At 35.7% G+C, this 22,016-nt stretch overlaps 1 protein-coding gene across 3 annotated transcripts in view; it reads left to right on the forward strand.

Annotated features, from left to right (window-relative positions):
* Positions 1–32: 32 nt before the first annotated feature.
* The window catches only part of PRPF39 (pre-mRNA processing factor 39), a 35,233-nt gene continuing 13,249 nt past the window's right edge, over positions 33–22,016 (forward strand). Inside the window, exons 1-5 of one of the 3 annotated variants that reach the window (XM_055556479.1) lie at positions 33–171; positions 13,509–13,855; positions 14,721–14,846; positions 15,495–15,613; positions 18,629–18,796. In XM_055556479.1, the coding sequence (XP_055412454.1) occupies positions 13,538–13,855; positions 14,721–14,846; positions 15,495–15,613; positions 18,629–18,796 (731 nt within the window). In that variant the 5' untranslated portion in view covers positions 33–171; positions 13,509–13,537. Of the gene's footprint in view, positions 172–13,508; positions 13,856–14,718; positions 15,101–15,203; positions 15,367–15,494; positions 15,614–18,628; positions 18,797–22,016 lie in introns of those variants that run through there. The other 2 variants (XM_055556480.1, XM_055556481.1) reach the window with 2 other exon arrangements.

Consider the following 22,016-nt stretch of genomic DNA (forward strand, 5'->3'; position numbering starts at 1 on the left):
TGACTCCCTCGCCTCCGGGGGCTCCGACGCATGCGCGCCGCGCTCTCGAGCAGGAGGCTGTGGTGCTGCTGGCGACTGCTGTGTTTGTGGGGACGGAGAGTGTTAAAGTGCCATCTTCGACTCAGCTGGCCCAGACTGTGGCTCATGGAATTCAGTGGCATCCATCGTCAGGTCAGCTGGGGCGGGCGCCTTGGAATTAGCCGGGGGTGGGGGGTAGGGGGTGGGGGGGCGTTCTGATACGCTGGTCTGGAAGGGGCCTTCCTCGTTTCAGGCCGCGCTGGGGCTGCGGCCTCCCTCTCCCGCCCTGTTTTGAGGCCTGACTTGGCCTCGCGGCCCAGCTGTCCATCCCTTCTCATTCCCACCTGTTGGGTGGAGCAGTGCGAGGTTTCTTTTCTTAGACCATTCGTTTCTCTCCCGGCGCCTTAGGACGGGCGGGGAATTGTGGGCCTCAACTTGGATTTAGGAAGCGCTTTGGGGATAAGTCTAAAGCCCATGGTTTCGCGAGAGCTGGGAACCAGTGTGGCTGGAACGACTGGAAGTGGAAGGGACCCAGAGGTTTGGGAGAAATATGATATAAATTGGGTAAAACTTTTAGGCGCCTTGTAGGGCGCGTTTCGCGTTCTGACTGAAGACACACTCTAGGACTCTTGAGTCACAGCACCCCAAGGATCAGTTAAAGCTTTTGGCAGGCTAGGATGGAAGCAGAAAAACCAGTGTTTATCTTTTGTAGCCAGAGACCAACACTGCTGTTTTTCTCGTTCTAAAAATCACATCTTCAGTTAGTATTATGTACTATATTTATGCCAACTAAAATATTACCTTTAACATTCCTGTTCAGAAATACTTAACACTTTTTTACGGTTGTGAAGGTTGAAGCCTGAAAAAGCATTGGAACTCGAGTATTTTGGGTTCTGAGAGCTAGTAAATGGATGGAAAAACAAGCAAAGACTGTCAGGTGTCTTCTTCCCCTCCCCCCACTCTAAAGTTGCAGAAGTTGGAACTTTTCCACTGTTTGGCCGCTGGTGGGGATAATGTTAATGAAAGGAGTTCTGCTAAAGAAGACAAGTTCTCAAGATTGTGAACTCTGGAATAATTAGGGGTTACCAAAGATGGCTAATTAGTAGGTAGTATGAGATATTTGAAGTGAGAATTGAAAAGCGGAATTTTTTTAGTGTCATGATATTTGGAAGTGATTTTACTTACCTATAATTGAATACGAAAAAGAATCTTATAAATCAAATGATAGAAAGTATGTGTGGCTTTTTTTCAAGGGAAAGATTAGTAGATGTATAAAATAGATAAACAGTAAGGTTCTTACTATATAGCACAGGAAACTATGTATCAATCTTGGGTAATAATGTAAATAAAAGAAGAGAGAGAAGAGACCCTTCTGTGGTATGCCAGCAAATAATACCGCGTAAAATATAGGATTTTAAAAAATTTCTTGAAAAACAGCAAGAGGGGGAAGAAAATAATTCCAGCCAAATGATAATTTTTTTTCCCAAAAATATGAAGATGGTGCAAACATTTATGTAAATGAATAAAGTCCAGTTTCTGGAACGTAGCAAGTGCTTAATATATGGAAACTTTAAAAAGGTCAATCTGTATAAACATTTTGCTCAGCCTCTGAAAACAGTTGCCAAAGCCAGTGGTTATGAGTGTCTCTTTTTTTCCAAACACTTTGAGTCTTTAGATTAGCCTATCTGTGGATGAGGCACAGAATGACTTAAGGATTGCCAAGGTAGTTGATTTGTAGTACTCAAACTCCTGATTTCAGTCCTTAGTGATGACTTCAGATTTTTATATGTTCTATTTATGAAAAGAATAATAAATGATATGATTTTGGTACCTCTGTCAGTATAAATGCCTATAAAGAGATTAAGGTAATAGATCAGATTTCTCATTTTTAATTGAGTATTTCTCATTTTTAATTTTATTAAAAAGTAATTTTAAGTCATCCTCCAAAAGAGCTTTTAAATGTTAAGATGGTATATTGAATTCTTAGATAAATGTATCTCATAACTGAACTAAAGCTTAAAATGTATGATGTAGAACTGTACTTTTTCATGTACTGCTTATTCACATTTAATATATCATTTTTCTCTTACACTTGTAGACTTTATGCATCTCATTACAGTTTTATATAAGAAAGTGCAAAGTAGTAAAAAGGCGTGAGTTGAGAACAGGAGGAAATTTTTGTTATTCTGAGAGAATATCATGAGCACAGGCTCAGGCATGAGCATGTGTTGTCCTCTGTAAATGACAATAAGGAATACTGTTGGATTAGTACCTTTGGAAAGTTAAGTTGGGACCAGATAGATCACTCAGTCTTTCAACATTTATTGTGCTATTGTGTATACTAGACACTTTCAGATCCTAGGGACATAGTAGTGAATGAAACCAGGGACCCTGTTCTCAGTGAATTTACTATTCCAATAATAATTAATTTATGTGTAGCAGTGTTTTTCCATTTTTTTGACTGCAGCCCATAATAGGACGGAGAAGGCAATGGCACCCCACTCCAGTGTTCTTGCCTGGAGAATCCCAGGGACGGGAGAGCCTGGTGGGCTGCCGTCTGTGGGGTCACACAGAGTCAGACACGACTGAAGTGACTTAGCCACTAGCCATAATCGGATGTACATGTAACATTGCAGTTCAATAATCTAGTAGTCAGATTCTGTGTGTATTTCTGCAATGCACTCTGATGATTTTTTTTTTCTTTAAAAAAAATAAGCTGGTGCAAGGCATTCTGAAGTTTGAAAAACATTATTCTAAAGGGAAGATAATTATATTGTAACATAACAGTGTAAATGAAGAGGATAGTTAATCTTTATAGCAAGGTATGTGTGATTATTTGTGCATGAGGCTTAGAGAGGTTAAGGAACATGCTCAAAGTTCCCTAATGAGTAACTAGGCCAGATCTTTAATTCAGTTCTATCAGGCTTTAACCCAAGTGTTTTATTATACAACTTCCCAGTTGTTATGAGACTTTGCTTGTGGCTCAGACGGTAAAGCATCTGCCTACAATGCGGGAGACCTAAGCTAGGTTTAGGACTCTGGGTAGGGAGGGTAAGGACTGTGATGCTTTTTTATTTATTAAACAGTGGATTAGGTGTGTATCATACCTCCATGTGTACTGTATCTCTATGTATCGGTAGACCTGAGCCTTACTGTGAAGGAATTTATAATCTAGAAAGAAAAAGACATTGAATGAGTATCACAAATGTGATTGTATGCCATGGAAGAATGCTGTGGAAGCATCATTGGGGGAAATAAACTTATTTGGAGGGTCTGGGAATACGTTTCAGTCAGGGATGTTTAAATTTGCCCAGATTAGTTAGTGGGCTTCAGTTAGGTTGAAGGCTTTGAGTCGGGTAGAGAGTTGGGGCAGCATTCCAGACAGACGAAAAAACTACATACACTCAGGTCCTGAAGCTGAAATGAGCTGAACTGGAACACACAACAAAACTAGATGGATGTGATATGTTAGAAAAAGGACAAGAAGAGACAGCCTTTCAAGGAGAAAGTCGTCATTACTTGGGATACAGTGAAGAGTAGATCAGAAAGATGAATCAGAACATGACCAGTTGGATTTATAAACAAAGCGATTGTGACTTTGGGAGAATTTCAGAGCAGTGATAATCCAAATTTAAGGGTAAATGGAGGATATAGAAAATCACTGTGGACAGGGACTTCAGCCATAAAATTAAAAGACACTTGCTCCTTGGAGGAAAACAGTGACAGACCTAGACAGCGTATTATAAAGCAGTGACATCACCTTGCCAATAATGGTCCGTACAGTCAAAGCTATGGTTTTTCAGTAGTCATGTACAGATGTGAGAGTTGGACCATAAAAAGGCTGAGAGCTGAAGAGTTGATGCTTTCAAATTGTGGTGCTGGAGAAGCCTCTTGAGAATCCCTTGGACTGCAAGGAGATCAAACCTAAGGAAATCCTAAAGCAAATCAGCCCTGACTATTCATTGAAAGGACTGATGGTAAAGCTGAAGCTCTAGTACTTTGGCCACCTGATGCAAAGAGCCGATTCACTGGAAAAGACTCTAATGCTGGGAAAGATGGAAGGCAAAAGGAGAAAGGGGGCAGCAAAGGCAGGATGCTTAGATAGCATCACCGACTCAGTGGACATGTATTTGAGCAAACTCCGGGAGATAGTGGAGGACAAAGGAGCCTGGTGTGCTGCAGTCCATGAGGTCAGAAAGAGGTGGACACAACTTAGTAACTGAACAACAAGGAGGCTGTGGAGTAGAGATAAGCTTAGACAGCTTCATTGTCTTTCTGTTATACTTGAAACAAAATCTAAATCCTCAACGTAGCTTATGATTGTCCTTTGTTTGTTTTATAAGTTAAGCTAAGATATAGTATGTATATTATAAATTGTTATATAAAAGATATTTTTACATATTTGAAGGGTAATGGAAGTAATCTAATATACTAAGAGAAACTGATAAGGAGAGCGTGAAGATAATTTAAGAAGCAACATGTTTGAGAAGATAGGTGGGAGAAGTGATCCAAGTCAGTAGTTCAGAGTTTGACCATTGATAGCAGCAGAGATACTTCATCCATTGTGACCAAGGGAAGGAGGAAGACAAATAATTGTTACGTATTTCAATTTTTATAGTATGCTTAGGGGAACACATACTTTGAGAGCAAAAGAGAGGGAAGATTATAAAAGAGGTGAGGGAAACACTTACAGGAAAACATGGGCAGAATACTTTTTGACATGAAGCGGTCCAGGGATTGAACCCGTGTCTCTGGGAATTTTTTTCCCAATTATTTATTTGTTTGGCTGTGTTAGGTCTTAATTGCAGCACATGAGATCTTCATTGCAGTAAACAGACTCTCTGGTTTTGGTGCTCAGGCTTTGTAGTTGTGGCGCGCAGGCTCCAGAGCTCAAGGGTTCAGCTTGGTTGCTCCGGCATGTGGGAATCTTAGTTCCCTGACCAGGGATAGAACCTGTGTCCCCTGCATTGCAAGGCGGATTCTTGACCCTGGACCAACAAGGAAGTCACAGCAGGTGGATGTTTAACCTCTGGACCGCTGGGGAAGTTTGACATTGCCTTTTTTTTTTCCCTCAACATTGCTTTTTGAAAATAGACCTTTAGGGACTTCCCTGCAGTCCAGTGGTTATGCTCGCAATGTAGGGGGCATGGGTTCGATGCTTGTTCAGGGAACTAAAATCCTGGAAGCTGCAAAAAATGATAAAATAGGTGTTTACATGAGGTTTACTTTGATATACTTAGTAAAGACAAATTTTAGAAGAATTCAAGTCAAATTGAGGGATGTTTAAGCAAATCCTTTCATACTGTCTCTTACTGATCTGTTTTTCTGTGAACATGCCAAGCAAAGCAGTTATCTCAGAACATGCTCTTTCTGCTGCCTGTAGTTTTCTTCTTCTAGATAGCTGCATGACTGGCTTTCCTGCTACCTCATCCTCTCTTCTTAGCACTTGATATCACATATATATAAGAAATTTACTTAGGGGAAAAAAGCCTCCATCTCCCCACTGTAATGTCTGCGCCTTGAGAACAGGGATTTTGTTTTGTTCACAGCTAAATTGTCCTTCTCCATCTAGTATAGCCAGCAAAAAACTGAATGTTCATTATTTGAAGAGGGTAGAACCAGAGAAGTTGGCATAGCTGGTGGGAGGTGGGGCAGGGGTGAAGGGTCTTAGTGAAAATGGGAAATTGAAAGAAAGTCTGTGTGTTGAATGGTGCAATCACAAGCCTGGTTTGTCGTCTTTGCTCCCAGAATGCTTGTTGCCTTACTCAAGTTGAAACATTCTTCTTTGGCAAAACATAACCCAAGGGAACCAGTGTAGAACACTGACATTTAATGGGTTCTACCCTCAAAGAATGCCATCCTAAGAATTCCCAGTGGTTAGGACTCTGAGCTTTCACTGCTAAGGGTGCAGCTTCGATTCCTGGTTGGAGTAATAAGGTCCTGTGAGCTGTGCAGCATGGCACCACCCCCCTGCCCCCGGCCCCCAAAAAAAGAAAAAAAAATGCCATCCTGCACTGAAGCCCACCCATTGCCAACTTTGTCTGGTTTGTTTTGTACTGCCTCATACTTATTCTTGAACAAAAGTTTGAAGATCACTATACTTGAGATATCAAAACAAGTAGTCACTCAGAAGAGACAGTGCTGAGAACAAGAGAATTTAAAGTATATTCTAGAAATAGCAGGAGATGCTGCACCCGTGAAAAAGGAATATTGATTATTCAGAGAATAAAGAAATGGAAGTTGTATTAAAAACTCAGTAACAGGGTTATCACAGAGTAGAATAAGTGAAAGGAATAGAAAAATGTGGGAAAAGATATGTAGAGGATCAATCCAGGAGGTCCAACACCTGAGCAGTGTGGATCCAACAGAGAAAACCAAGAGGAGAAAATTATCAAACAAATAATAGATATAGAATGTAAGAACTGAATGATGTAAACAGATTAAAATACGCCTTCCAAATGAATGCCTTGCAGAATCATTGGAAAAGACTCATCTTAAGGCACATCGTTAAGCAATTTCAGAACATCTGGGATAAACAGAGAAACTAAAAGCTTCCATGGAGATAAAAACAGGTCACACGAAGAGAATAAGAAATAAAAATGTCAGATTTTCTCAATAGGGACATCAGATGGTAGGAAACAGTGAATAAATTGCTTTAAAACTTTTAAGAAAAAAATATTTTCATTCTAGAATTTTATACTCATTTAATCATGAGGATTTTAGAATTGGAAAGTCTTACCTTTTTTCACCCCACATACCTTTTTTCAGATTTACAGAAATGATTCTGTACAAGAGGGAGTAAATCAAGGAAGAAATAGATTTTGTTATAAATGAGATTCACCCCAGGGGATAAGTGAAAGGAATTCTTTATATCAAAATGAAGAGACAATCCTAGATAAGACAAGCAAATTTAAATTGTTGCAGAAGGTTAGATGGTTTCAGAAAGGATGGCACCAGAAGGGGAAATGGAATTGATATGTATGAGTGACAGTTGTTTTAAAGGACCTTTATAAGGTCTCTTCAAGGATGTGGAGTCAGTTTTCAAAGGCAGTGAAGCATATGAAAATGATAGATTTAAAGAGGTAGAAGCAAGGAAATGTGATTGTAGTATACAAAGTAGCTTGAAAAAAATGTTTCCATAGGCATACTAATGTAAACCTGAATATTGATTGAACCCCAGCCAAATAGAACTACATTGGAAGCACATGAGAGGAAGGTTGTGCATGTGTATTTGGTATAATAACTAAACCTATATTTTATCTAATAGATAGCAAAAAAGATCTAAAATTGAAAAGTCAGGAAATAAAATATTTTCAGATGAATACTGTGTTGATTACCACCAGTTTTTTGAAGTCAAAGTCAATAGGTTTTTTTCCACCTCCTAAAATCTCTGCACAACAAATTCTAGATGCACTGTAAAGTTCATTTTTATTTTCCTTGTTAATTTTAAAGTTGTTGTTTAGCCACTAAGTCATATCTGACTCTCGCAACCCCATGGAGTGTACCCCCCAGGCTTCTCTGTACATGGGATTTTCCAGGCAAGAATACTGGAGTGGGTTGCCATTTCCTCCTCCAGGGGATCTTCCCAACCCAGGGATTGAACCCCGGTCTCCTGCATTGCAGGTGGGTTCTTTACCACTGAGCCACCTAGGAGACAATTTTAAAGTTATAACATCTTAAGTTTGGATAACACTTTCCAGGAACTTGTTTTAAGTGATCTCTTCATTTATGTGAGTTTATAGTTTTAGGACTTTGGAATGCATTTATCTCATCTGATGTTCTCAACGGTCCTGTGAAGCAGATAGTATAAGTATTACTCGTCTCCTTTCAAAGTGAGGAAAGTAAGACTGACTAGAATCTCATCCTTTTAAGGGAGAGAAGTAGGACTCACCCTCCTCTACCCTCTTGTAATATTTACTGTGCTAGTAATGAAAGAACTGAAAGTTCTGATCCCTAGTCTCTGGGATTTCCTCTTTTCTAATTGAATTATAGTTTAGCTATCTTCTTCCATCAAAAAATTTTTTGCTGTAGTAAAAACACATAAGATAAAATTGACCTTCTTAACCTTTTTTTTTTTAAGCTGCACAGCAAGGCAGACTTGTGGGATCTTGGTTCCCGTGACTAGATAGCGAACGTGCACCCCCTGTGGTGGAAGCTCGAACTCTTAACCACTTGATCACCTGAGGAAGTCTTAACCATTTATAAGCGTACAGTTAGTAGTGTTGTGTATTTTCACATGGTTGTTTTAACAGATTTCCAGAACTTTTTCATTTTATACCCATTAAAACAACAACCCCCCTTTTCTCCATCTCTAGTCCCTCATAACCACCATCAGCTTTCTGTTTCTATGAATTTGACAACTCTAAATACCTCATATAAGTAGACTCATGTAGCATTTGTCTTTTTGCGACAGGCTTTTTTCACTTAGCATAATTTCCTCAGGGTTCATCCATGTAGTGTATGACAGGATTTCCTTCATTTTAAAGACGAATGATATTCCGTTGTATGTGTATGTCACTATTTATTTCTTCATCTGTGTTGGACATTTGGGTTGCTTACTCCTTTGACTATTTTGGATAGTGTGGCTGTGAATGTGGCTATACAGATAGCTCTTTGAAACCTGGCTTTCAGTTAGTTTGACTATATACTCAGAGGTGGGATTTTGGATTTTATGGTAGTTCTATTTTTAATTTTTTGAGGAAACCCCATTTTGTCTTCTATATCAGTTGCACCATCTTATAATCCCACCATAAGTGCACAAAGGTTCCAATTTCACCTCATTCTTGCCAAAACTTGCTTCCTGTTTTATTTTTTGATAGTAGCCATCCTAATGGGTGTGAGGTGATATTGTGAATTCTGTTTGCATTTCTATGTTAATAAGTGATACTGAGCATCTTTTCATGTGTTTCTTGGCCATTTGTGTATCTTCTTTGGAGAAATGTCTGTTTAAATCATTTTTTTCATTTTTTAATTGAGTTTTTGTTGTTCAGTTATAGAAATTCTTTATTATATGTATTAACTACTAATCAGATATAAGATTTACAGATGTTTCCTCCTGTTCGGCCATTTGCCTTTTAACTTGTGCCCTTTGATGCACAGAAGTTTTAGTTTGATGTAGCTCCATTTGTCTATTTTTGTTTTTGTTACCTGTGCTTTTGGTATCATAGCCAAGAAAGCATTGCCAAGTCCACTTTCATGAAAATTTCCCCCTATGTTTTCTTCTAGGAGTTCTGTCCATTTGGGGTTAATTTTTATATATGCTGTAAGTTAAGGGTTTAGCTTCTTTTTTTTTTTTTTTTTTGCATGTGACTATCCTGGTTTCCCAGCACCGTTTGTTTAAGAGACTGTCTTTTCCCCATTGAGTAATCTTGTAACCCTTGTCCAACATTATTTCTGGGCTTTATGTTTTTATTCTATTGTTCTGTTTATCTTTATGCTAATACCCCACTGTTGTCTTCTTCCTTTTGATAATTATTTTTTTACACCTTTGCCATTTTATGTCACAAGTTCAAAGTTAATGGTTGTTGTTAATATACTAGTACTAGTTCAGTTCAGTTCAGTCTCACAGTCGTGTCCGACTCTTTGCGACCCCATGAATTGCAGCACGCCAGGCCTCCCTGTCCATCACCAACTCCCGGAGTCCACCCAAACCCATGTTCATCAAGTCGGTGATGCCATCCAGCCATCTCATCCTCTGTCGTCCCCTTCTCCTCCTGCCCCCAATCCCTCCCAGTTAGTAATTGCCATATTATGAAGTATATGTTAGAATAACTTATTTAAAAATAACTTTAGTGTGTTTTTCTTTTGGTCCTGTGATTTTTGAAGTAATCAGAAAAATGATCTCCCTGAGGACAAGGCTGATGTTCTTAACTCATATTATAACACTATAATTGCAGGGTGTGGAGTAATTGATAGTCTGTGATGATGCAGGGGTGTGGTAAATTTGCTGATTCCAGAAAAAACTTATGTCCCACTTAAGTATGCAGTTAGAATAGGGCAGGTAGTAAATGACTCAGAATGTATCAATGAACAGTCTTTTTTTGTTTGTTTTGGCAGTATGCTTTGAAATAAAAAAAAACACAAAATAATGACTAATTTATGTCTGGAAAATTAATCTTCAGTAGTGTCTTTTCTTTAATGTAGGGGACAAAAGAGACCAAAATAAGTTGAAAAGCTTCTGCGCCTTTTCCTAGAATCAAAAATGGTAAACCTGGAAAAGTTTATGACAATAGTCAGTAATTCAGTAGAAGGAAACTCTTTTTTCTAGATTTGATTGTTTATTATTTTTTCTCAAATTCCACTTGTTCTGCCCTGCTTACTTTCATTTCATTTTCCCAATGCAGGCCCTCTTCATTCTGATCAATCTTATCTCCTTGTCTTGGAACCAATCCTAATTTCCATCTTCTTATCTGTTAATAAGAAAGGTTGTTCTGTCAAGTCAAGTGGTCTATTTCCTATTTTGAAATAATTTATAATTCTTTTTCTACCCACTCCAGTACTCTTGTCTGGAAAATTCCATGGACTGAGAGGCTCCTCAGAACCTGGTAGGCTACAGTCCATGGGGTTGCAAAGAGTCGGACATGACTGAGCGAATTCACTTTTCAAAGTGAAGACTAAATTCTGTTTCGTAAAGTTTTGCTAGATGCCTATGGTTTTCAATAGATTTCCTAAAATTTTGACTTGTTTCATTTGAAATTTTATATAATTGTTTTGCTTGATTTTAATCTCTTTTCAACTAGTTCATAAGCCTTAGAATGAAAACTATCTGTGTATTCTCTACAAGGAATGTAGTATATTGCTGGATATGCCATCGAGTAGTGGAAACTTTTTGTCCGCACCCAACCTCTCCCAACTTCCCTTTGTCTTCACCCCTTCTCTACCTCCTTTTAAAAAAAATATTCCCCAGAGTTAACGTGGCTATAACTAATTCTTTCAGTGGCATTCAGCCTCAGATTCATTTGATTTAACATTTTAAATTTATCCTTTTTTTGGGAAAAATTTTTCTTCATACTGCATTTTGAAATAAATTTTAAGTTTATCCTTTTATTGGGAAAAATTTTGCTTCATACTGCATTTTGAAATGTAGTATAATAATACTGCATTTTAAAATCTGGAGTTCAAATCTCCATGACAGTCTAAAAGATGCCCTCCATACACACAAAAAATATATGGATAATATGGACTGAGGATGTGAAATAGCATTTAAGAAAAAAAAGAAAATAGAAATTCAACCTCCTTGTAGTTAAAGAAATGCAGATCAAAATGAGGTACTACTTTCTGTTTTTCATTTTTAATCAGATGAAAAAAATTAAGTTTCTTTGATACCTAGTGCTAACGAGGAGAGATGGAAAAATGAACATTCTCATGCATTGTTTGTGGGTTAGTTAGGAATGTACTTTTCTGCAAGTAATAGAAAAACCCATCTATTGATAATAGTTTAAACAAATAGGGACTTACTTTCTCTTGCAGTATAAAGTTGGCATGTTAGCAGTTTGATGATGTCAGGGCTGGCATTTCTTCATTTTTCTGGCCAGTCCTTTTGACTTTGTTAATATAGGTTGTTTCAGATATGTTCACATTCAAGGTAAGAATAAAGTGGTAGAGCTTACACTATTTGCTGACTATCCTTTTTATCAAAAAAGCAACATCTTTACAAGAGCTCTGCAGCAGATGTCTTTTTCAGTCTCATGCTGCTGCTGCTGCTGCTGCTAAGTTGCTTCAATCATGTCCTACTCTGTGTGACCCCGTAGATGGCAGCCCACCAGGCTCCCCCGTCCCTGGGATTCTCCAGGCAAGAACACTGGAGTGGGTTGCCATTTCCTTCTCCAGTGCATGAAAGTGAAAAGTGAAAGTGAAGTCGCTCAGTCGTGTCCGACTCTTAGCGACCCCATGGACTGCAGCCTACCAGACTCCTCAGTCCATGGGATTTTCCAGGCAAGAGTACTGGAGTGGGTTGCCATTGCCTTCTCTGAATCCTTACATGGGGTTAGGTATATTGCTACTCTGAACAAAAACAAGCATCAGCCCAAAATATTAGTTGGGTTAATATTAACACCAACTAATATTTTTAGTATATTTTATTTGGTATATATTCTTACAGATCTGTGTAGCATCTATATAATAATATGTAGTAGATATCACAGGTGCACATATTTCTTTTACTATTTCATTGTACAGATATGGCATTTATTAAAACAATGTACTTAATACATTGTCTCTTCACTGTAATACAGTGTTCCAGGGAATGCTTTTAATCATACGCTTTTTGTCTGATTATTTATCTAACATAAAATATGCACAAATCCCATTTGGTATATTTTCCATGAATGTCCTCCAGATACATCTTTTTAATTGTTGCCAATTTGATATCTCATTGTTTTAATTCACATCTTTATTAGTAAAGCTACAATCCTTTCATATGTTTATTGGTCACTTGGATTTCTTTCTTTGAATTACTACCTTTAAAGCCTTAATCCTCTTTTAAATTGTATTGTACTGTGTTAACTACTTATGTATTCGGAATGTAGTTTAGGAGTAAATCAATTTTATGGTCTGTTCAGTTTTGAGAGTAATCCATAATTTTAAAAAAAGACATGCCCTATAATTTAATGAATCAGTTTCCATTTAAACTGTTAGTGGAAGAGATGAAGTGAATTATGAAAAAATAATAATTCTTTATTATTTTATGGCTTTAACTGTAAGATGACTTAATTTTAAAGATTTTACGAAGTAATTATCCAGGTGGTAAAACTTGCATAAGTACAGTTTTTTGTGCTTTTTTTCGTTGTTCTGTTGGCTGCCTGGCTTATGGGACCTAAGTTCCCCAACCAGGGATCAAACCCAGGGCCCTGGCAGTGAGAGCACCAAGTCCTGAATCACTGTGTCACCAGGGAATTCTCTTATAAATATGTTTTTAATAATGTGTATTCACTTTAAAAGTCACTCTCTAATTTTTTTAAATAATATATGTCTTCTATAATAAAATCTTCTAGAATTAAAAATTTCAACAGTATTAACCTTCTCTTTTCTAAAAATCTGCCTTAAGCTATGTTATGCGTTTCCCTCTGGAACATTTATGTCCATTACCACAGTTTGTTTTATTAGTTTTACCTTTAGCCTCCAGGACAGATATTAAAAATATTGCTGTTTGCCAGGATTGGTATCAGGATAGAATTCAGACATTAAATTTTAGATTCTTAGCTGCGAAGCATTGAATTCAATGCTTCTTTAGGGAGCTAGCACAATATTCAGTTGTTTTATAGATTAAAGAACTAGTTTTTGCTCAGTCAACAATAAAGTGGCAGAATTTTGGAAAATTTATGTTATAGAATTTAACTTATAATGTAAAAACTACTAAACCTGAGTATCAGACTTACAGGAGAGCTCAAGAATCAAGTTAATATATTCTTTTAATAGCTAACAGGCTTTTAAAAGATGGCTTTGATAATGCCAAATAAACATTTGGAAGATGTTTCTCTTTGTTTCCACAGATCATTAACTGAAGGCGAAATAAACAGCTATGCAAAACTCTCACATGGATGAGTACAGAAATTCCAGTAATGGCAGCATAGGCAGCAGTTCAGAGGCACTGGTAGAGCAGTCTGCTGATTTTAGTACGGAGATTATGAATGTTACAGAAATGGAGCAGTCACCCGATGGATCTCCTAATGTGAACACAACTACAGAAGAAAATGAAATAGCAAGTACTGTGGACCTTCCAGTGACAGAAACAGAAGCAAATTTCCCTCCAGAATATGAAAAGTTTTGGAAAACTGTAGAAAGTAATCCTCAGGATTTTACAGGCTGGGTATATTTGCTTCAGTATGTAGAACAGGAGGTTAGTAATTATTTCACTGGGATTAGATTAAACAACTAATATCAGACTAAGCCATATTGTTTTGTAATTAAAGTTGCCTCTTTTATGATTTTCAGATTAAGTTGAATAAATGATATTATTTTAGCTTCAAAAATAGCTTTCATGGCATTTGTACATTATAGAGAGTATTATAATCAAATTCTAATGTTTGTAAAGACTGGTGTGTGTATGTATGTGTGTATAAAATTGCTAAAATAAAATATTACCCTGCTGTTTGACAGAACTAGTTCCTTCTGTTTCAAAGCTGTTGAGTGAATAGTTTTTAAGCCTGCCGTTTATTTTATTTGAGATAATACAGGCATACCTCATTTTATTGCGCTTTACTTTATTGAACTTCATAGATACTACATTTTTCACAAATTAAAGGTTTGTGGCAATCCTGCATTGAGAAGGTCTGTTGGTGCTATTTTTCCAACAGTGTTTGCTCCCTTCCTATTTTGTTCACGTTTGATATTTTTTGCCATATTTCAGACTTTTTATTATTTGTTATAGTCACCTGTGATCAGTGGTATTTCATATTACTGTTTTATAATTGTTTTGGCAATTTGTAGCAATAAAGTATTTTAAAATTAAGGTATATACGTTGCTTTTTTTAGACATAATGCTATTGCGTACTTAGACTGCAGTAGAATATAAACAATTTTTATGTGCACTTGGAAACAAAACAATTGTATGACCTGCTTTATTGTGATACACATTTTATAGCAGTGGTCTGAAATCAAACCCGCAATTCTTCTGAGGTATGCCTGTATGTTAGAAGGAATAATAAATGCTTTTGTGACAGAAATTTTCAAGAGGTTTAAACACTTTGTTTTATTTTCATCAGAATCACTTGATGGCTGCCAGGAAAGCATTTGACAAATTTTTCATACACTATCCGTATTGCTATGGTTATTGGAAAAAGTATGCAGACCTTGAAAAGCGACATGACAACATTAAACAATCAGATGAGGTGCGTACATTACTGAATAAAATTATCTCCATTAGGTACTGTAAGCCAAATAATAACAAAGCAAAGACTTTTTTTTTTGGCTGGCAGTACCTACGATTTATGGTCAAACAATTTTACAGGGTATTTTATTTGCATTTGTCACTCTTGTGGCATTTGTAGCTAATATTTTCTCTCTTTGTTGGCAGGTGCGTTAAACCTCTACAGTTTGTCAAGCTTTGCAGTGCAAGCCTCTGTATTACACTGCAGCTTAACAAGTAGGGCAGGGCTTTTCTCTCACTTACATTTATTTCTCATTTTCCAAACAATATAGTTGGTTTGCTAGTCACATTTGCTACGTCTTATTGCATTTTTGGTCAGACGCTGTCATTGATGCTCTAATGGGTCTGTGCCCTATGGTCTGTAACCCAAAGCCTGCCCACACAGCCCGGTCAGAATGCAGGGACTGCTGCGCTTTGAAGATCAAGACTCTGCACGTGGGGATCAGAACATTGCCATGTTCTATCCAACCTCCACCCAAATGGTAATGGTAGATTATTTAAACAAAATTCCAGTAATTAGTATTTCTAAGGTTCACCGGATAACACAGTGTTGCCTCTCTGTTAAGACATAATTAAATATTTGAAGTACAGTTTGTTGTTTTCTTCTTAGGTGTATCGCCGGGGGCTTCAGGCAATACCTCTGAGTGTTGACCTTTGGATACACTATATAAACTTCTTAAAAGAAACACTGGACCCTGGTGATCCTGAGACAAACAGTACTGTAAGAGGGTATGTGAAACTTAAGTATTTAAAGATATAAATAAGTCAGGTATTCTGATATTGATAATAGAACTACTATCGATACTAAACTGAAAGTATAACTTTTATATACTTCTTTTTCACTGTAAAAATACCCTAGTAAACTTATGCATGATTATTAAAAAATGTACATAATACAGTTCCTCCACCATTCCATACGCTGTTTTCTTATGTCTCCAGTCCGTCTCCCCTCATGGTAAATGACTTGGTGTTTATTCTTTCAGATACATATAGATATACATATATCTGTGTGTATATCTATTATACATATTTGTCTTTGTTTTTTTAATTAACAATGTTCTAGACTTTCTCCCTACCATTTTTTAACCTTACAGTATCAAGGTACTGTATTTTATTTAACCAAATCTTTATAGGAAATAGTGCTGTAGTGAATATCTCTTAGAACTCAGTATTTATGTAGAGCACTATAGAAATGGAACTTGTATCAAAGGAAATACACAGCTACATTTATCAAATGTTCCTTTAAAAGTGGTACCAGTTTTAAACTCTCATAGTGTATGAGGGTAGTCATTTTCCCAGTCATGGCATATTTTTTTTTTAAACCTCCTGTAGTGTTTCATTATCTCAATTCACCTATCTCTAGGTTTCTTGATTTACGTGTCTTGGTTTACCGTCTTTTCTTTTCAGATGCTGTCTATATAAGCCATTTTCACATTGCCTATTTATATGATTATTTTACTTCTGAATTATCCTTTGAATTATAGGAATTTAAAATGTATTTTTGGTTTTTATTTTTATCAAAGTATGTGCATATAGTTTAGACAGTTAATGTTAAACTACTTGTAACAAAAAGTGGTCCCTCCACCTCTCTTCAGATATTTTAGCTGTTTCTTCTATTATTTTCCAACATGTTGATAGCAATAGCACTGTACTGCTTTCTGCTTCTCTTTCACTAGCTGTAGACATTATCATTCTGTTACAGTATATGAGAATTTTTAGTTCATTTATACCCTGTCTTCCCATTCCTCATCTTTCCTATATGGATAGGTTTCATAGCTTTTTGTTTTTCCTGTGATTACCCCTTTTCTTACCTCTGCCTCTTTTTCTGTTTGCCTGGCTTTCTTGGAACACTTAAAATTTTCTACCCCTTCCAATAGCTACTTTCAGTAGTCAATACGACTCAACTTTCCACAATTACAATTGCTATCTATGTAAGTTATTTTTTTGAAAGTAAAAAACATACATGTATCGTGTTATTCTACTTAATCTGAGAATTAGAGAATTATGTTCTGAGATCTGTAAATTCTACCCTGGCCCCTTGGAGGTACCCTCCTGGGACCCCCTCTTCTGTAATCTGCACTGGTGGTCCTATTCGGATTCTTTTGTGTAGCAGCTGTTTACAGGTTTCCTCATTATCATCATCCTAGGAGATGTCTTTACCTTCTAAGTTCTGTTTATTAGTTTATTAATTAGATTCTGTTCTTTCTTGATTCTTGCATACCTTTAGAGGAGTGAATTCCATAACTTCCTGATAAAGGATGCTTGGAATGAAAAAAAATTTTTTGAACCTGTATATCTGAAACACCCAATTGATGAATCCCGTGAGGTATAGAATTTTGAGTTGAAAGTAATACCTCCTTAGGGCCTTAAAGCATTTTTCCGTTGAGTATTTTTATCATGTAGAGGTGTTTGTTTTTTTTCTTAACATGGTTTAATTTTCAGTCTTTTATTAGTTTCTGAGTTTTGTGCCTGTCTTGACAAGGGTATATAAATCTTGGGTTTTCTACTAATTCTTTTTGTAGACTTTTTTTTTCTGTCCCTCATTTATCTGATACTTAGTTTGTACCTTTTGTGAGACAGATTAACCTTAGTTTGTGTCTTCTATGAATCAGAGATTAACATTTTTTTTTCTCCCATTTGTTAAACAGTCTGTCTTTTCTTCATTGGCTTATTTTTGTGTGTATGGATTTAAAATACCGATACTTTTTTATCATATTCTAAATTCTCAAAAATATATGGGTTTATTTTCTTGAGAACTGTTTTATTAATCCATTTTGATGATACTGAGCCAGTGTCGTGCCTTTAATTTCTATAGCTTCCTTGTTTCCTTTGAGACCTTTCAGGAAAATGCCTGCTTCTTTATCCTTTTAGAAAAATATTTTGTATTTTTATGTGTTAGATGAATGTTAGAATTTGTTTTCTCTGTTCCACCTAATTCTTAGTGCTTTGATTGGGATTCTGTTTAGTTTTAGATTAATTTAGGTAGTATAGTTCTATACTGTTAAAAATCCCTCTTGATTATAATATTTATTTTGAAAATATGTATCTAAAATTTTATCCCATTGAGGTATCAAATCCTGTAATTAAAATTGCTTACAGAAATCTCTTGAAATGAGCGTAAATATTTTTAAATAAATGACTTTTTAGTAAACATTAATTGTGGAATTTTAGAATCAGGAGAGAATTTTGAGTTTTAAAGTATATGTATATTTCTCATTACCCAAAGAGGCAGCTGGACCCCCTCATTGGAGAGTTGTTTTGTCAGACAACTGTTTCTTAAGATAAATATTGTCACTTTGTCTTTTGCCCTAGAGGAATCTATTCAACGGACATTTCAAGTTTAACGAGTATTTTAGTGTCTGCTCTGTCACTCTTATATGTTTGTAGTGTAATTTGCATTGCACATTTATGGCATATAAAATAATATACAGCTACATAAAAGTACATTTATCTATTCCCTTTATATTTTCCCTTTTTTTAAGCAGCTGTCATATGCACTTGTCTATTATTCCTTCTTTTAATCTATACTTGTAAAGTTGCATGTAATTTTGAATTTAACATTATCTGCTAAAATTTAGAAATATTTTGTTTTTAAAAATGAGGTATAATTGACATACAAATTATATTAATTTCAAATGTATGACTTACTGATTTGATGTTTGTATATATTGAAAAATGCAGAAATAATATATTTAAAGTGATTTTATCTTGGAAAGATAACATAGAGGTAATTTAATTTTTCAGAACGTTTGAGCATGCTGTTCTAGCTGCAGGAACAGATTTCCGATCGGACAGACTGTGGGAAATGTATATAAACTGGGAAAATGAACAGGGAAACCTGAGAGAAGTTACAGCTATTTATGATCGTATTCTTGGTATTCCGACACAGCTATATAGTCATCATTTTCAGAGGTGGGTGGAAAAATCAGATCATTAAAATTTTTTTGTGATAACTCAGGTAATTAATTTCTAATATTAAGGATGATAATTCTCTTGAAATGTAAGAGTCTATTAGATGCAAACAAATTTATTTTGCTCAATAATCAATTTATATGCACTTTAAAATTTTGACATTTTTGATATAGTTTATGAACTTCACTGGTTTTAGATATAAGGTTCCCTTGATCTGTTTTATAGATGAGGAAACAGCAGGACTTTTCTCTTGCAGGATATTTCAGAGTAGTGAAAATAATCTAAGCTTTATTATTATGGTTAACTCAGTATATAGCACATAATAGAAGCTTATTTGAAATGTAATAAATTACTCAAGGTACATTCTTGTGATTCATATAGCATCTTATGTCCAAAACAGTGACGAACGTATTTTTTGTAATTAAATCCTGTTTATATTCAAACAATCAAAAATTATTTCAGTTTAATTTTCTACTACGATAATCTGTTACGATTGGTATCATTTCATTTTAATGAGTGCTGTATGAAACAACTCTTTCTGTGTACTGTGATTTGCATATTCTGTTTCTAATGTGTTCAATTATCCTACTGATACAGTCTCAGTCTTTCTGAACAAGAAAGTATGAGGACTGTGTTGATAAATGTTTGCTCTTCTAACCTGCCATATTGTCTATACTTTTGTCATAATTTTTATAACTAGGATTGTGGTAGAACCTGTAAACTTAGGTACTTTTTAAGTAAGTGATTTTCTGAAATTTTCTTCACTAAAAAGTAGAAAACTTAATGAAGCATTTGTAGATAACTATGGATCAATTTGCTAAATCTCTGCAGACCCACGTTAGAAATAGGAAACATGGGTCTGAATGTGCTGTTTTCTTTTTTTTTTTTTTTTTTTTTCATGAAATTTAGAGGAGGTGTGCCGGTTTCTAGGGTTTAAATGACCTAGGGAGATACTTGCTGAAAGAGATTAACACAAGGATTGGCATCTGGAAATTCTTGGTCAAATTTTAAAAGTTAAATATTTTTAATTTTTTTTAAACCTTTAAAAAAAGATTTTAAGTCTTCTGGGACAAAGCAGATTCCTTTCATAAATCAATCTAAAGTATAGGTAAAATCTATGATTATAATTTTATTGTTGGTGAATGAGAAAAAATAACACTAAGAAGCAGTTATACAGACAGTATTCTGAGTGCCTTATAACTTCTAATCCTCACAATAAACCATGGAGGTATCATACTGTTATTTTCTACATTTTATGAAAGTAGAGGTAAAGAAAGATTAAAATATTTGCATAAGATCACAGAGTTAGTAAGTGCTTGGAAGCTGATTGGAACCTAGACAGTGTCGCCCCAAAGTTCTTGGTGTAGTTTTCTAAATCTTTTTTTTTTTTTTTTTAATGACTATTTCACTGGGTTCTTAAAATGCATGTGTACTTATAATAGAGATGTAGCGGGTTGCATTTTTACATACTACTTTTTAATCTAGTATTTTTCACTTAATGGAGAACCACTTTCCTTAGGTGTATACCAGATTGATAAATAATATTTGTATCAGTAAATCTTATAGTTTATATAAATAAACTAATTCCCTTGACTAACTGCTTTAAGAAAAACTGCTGAAATAGTTTCTTCTGTCAAATACACTTCCCCTGTCTAATTTATTTAGCACTTGCTGTGTACCAGATCATATGCATTTAATTTGAAGGAATAAAGGCCTACAGAAGATATGTGTGCATTGACTTGGCCCTTAAGTTACTCATAAGTGTAGAAGAGGAAGCATGTTCTAAAAGAAGTATTCTGAGTGCTGTAATACAAATACTTCTATTGTGTAGGCTTGTATATTGGATATACACTGAACATTATCTCTAAGAAAACATCTAATTTAAAATCCCCCTAGCATGAATACTTTTATGGTATGATCTAACTCCTCAGGCTCAGTCCCTGGTAGTTCGTAAGCTCTAGACAAACGTAAGTAAGTACTGATAATTTCCCAACGGGCAATGTTGATTTATACTTTTATGATTGTAATACCTTTTCCACTTTTCATTTATCTGGTGAGCTCATTCCTCAGGACCCATATAGCTTAATGTTTTCTCTATGACACTTTTTCCAGTTCACCTAAACAGAACTGTCTTATCATTTGTACCAGCACTCTACCTACATTTATTTCATTTTTCTTAGGACTAATAACACTCCTTTGAATTTACGTCTCCTGTATCCTCTACATGTTGTCATTTTCGGAGGCTTTTTAATTCTTTTTATCATTGGATAACCCCCTAATGCTGGAAAGGATTGAGGGCAGGAGGAGAAGGGGGGGGCAGAGGATGAGATGGTTGGGATGGCATCACTGACTCAGTGGACATGAGCGTGAGCAGACGCCAGGAGATAGTGAAGGATAGGGAAGCCTGGCGTGCTGCAGTGTGTGGGGTCACAAAGAGTCAGACACAACTTAGTGACTGAAAAATACTCATCCTTAATACATAGGAAAACAGTTCCATATGTATTAGGCACTCAGCCATTCTATTAATAGAGTGAATAAATTAGCTTTATAGTAGAAAAAGTATTATGCATATGTTATCACCATGTAAAAGAAGTTTCTAATATAACATGGCAACTGTTTTAAAGTTTATTTTCAGTTTTACCTCATTTCAAGTTTGTATCTTGACAATTTTTAATGTTAATATATGAGAATTGAATGTTTATTTTCGTACTACACATTTGAGAAGTTACTTCCTCATTTAAAATTTTTTTTAAATAAGGCAATCTATATTTTTTTCCTCCTGGTGATAAAATATATCAAGTTAAGTCTCTGTATTCGTTGATTTTGTAAAATTTAAATTAATTCCCAATGTTATTTGCATATATTTGTAAAAGTTTTTTTTTTTTTTTTTTTTTTTTGCCGTACCTCATGGCATGCAGCATCTTAGTTCTCTGACCAGGGATCATACCTATGGCCCCTGCATTAGAAGTGCAGAGTCTTAACCCATGGATTGCCAGGGTGGTCCCTATGGAAGTTTTAAAATCCATGAAAATCCAGGTGTCAGTAGCCTAAATTAGTTTTAAAAAACTTAGGGGAAATCCATAAGTTATGGTACATGTGCAACCATCTCTGAGACTTAAGTTGAAGATGCAGTCCTGGGTCAGAGGCTAGGTAATAATATGAAAGACTTCATGGAGACTGGATTTTAGTCTGAATGCAGGGTAATAAACATTGAAGTGAT

This window comes from Bubalus kerabau, chromosome 19 (assembly GCF_029407905.1).
Source record: "Bubalus kerabau isolate K-KA32 ecotype Philippines breed swamp buffalo chromosome 19, PCC_UOA_SB_1v2, whole genome shotgun sequence".
Taxonomy (NCBI): Eukaryota; Metazoa; Chordata; class Mammalia; order Artiodactyla; family Bovidae; genus Bubalus; species Bubalus kerabau.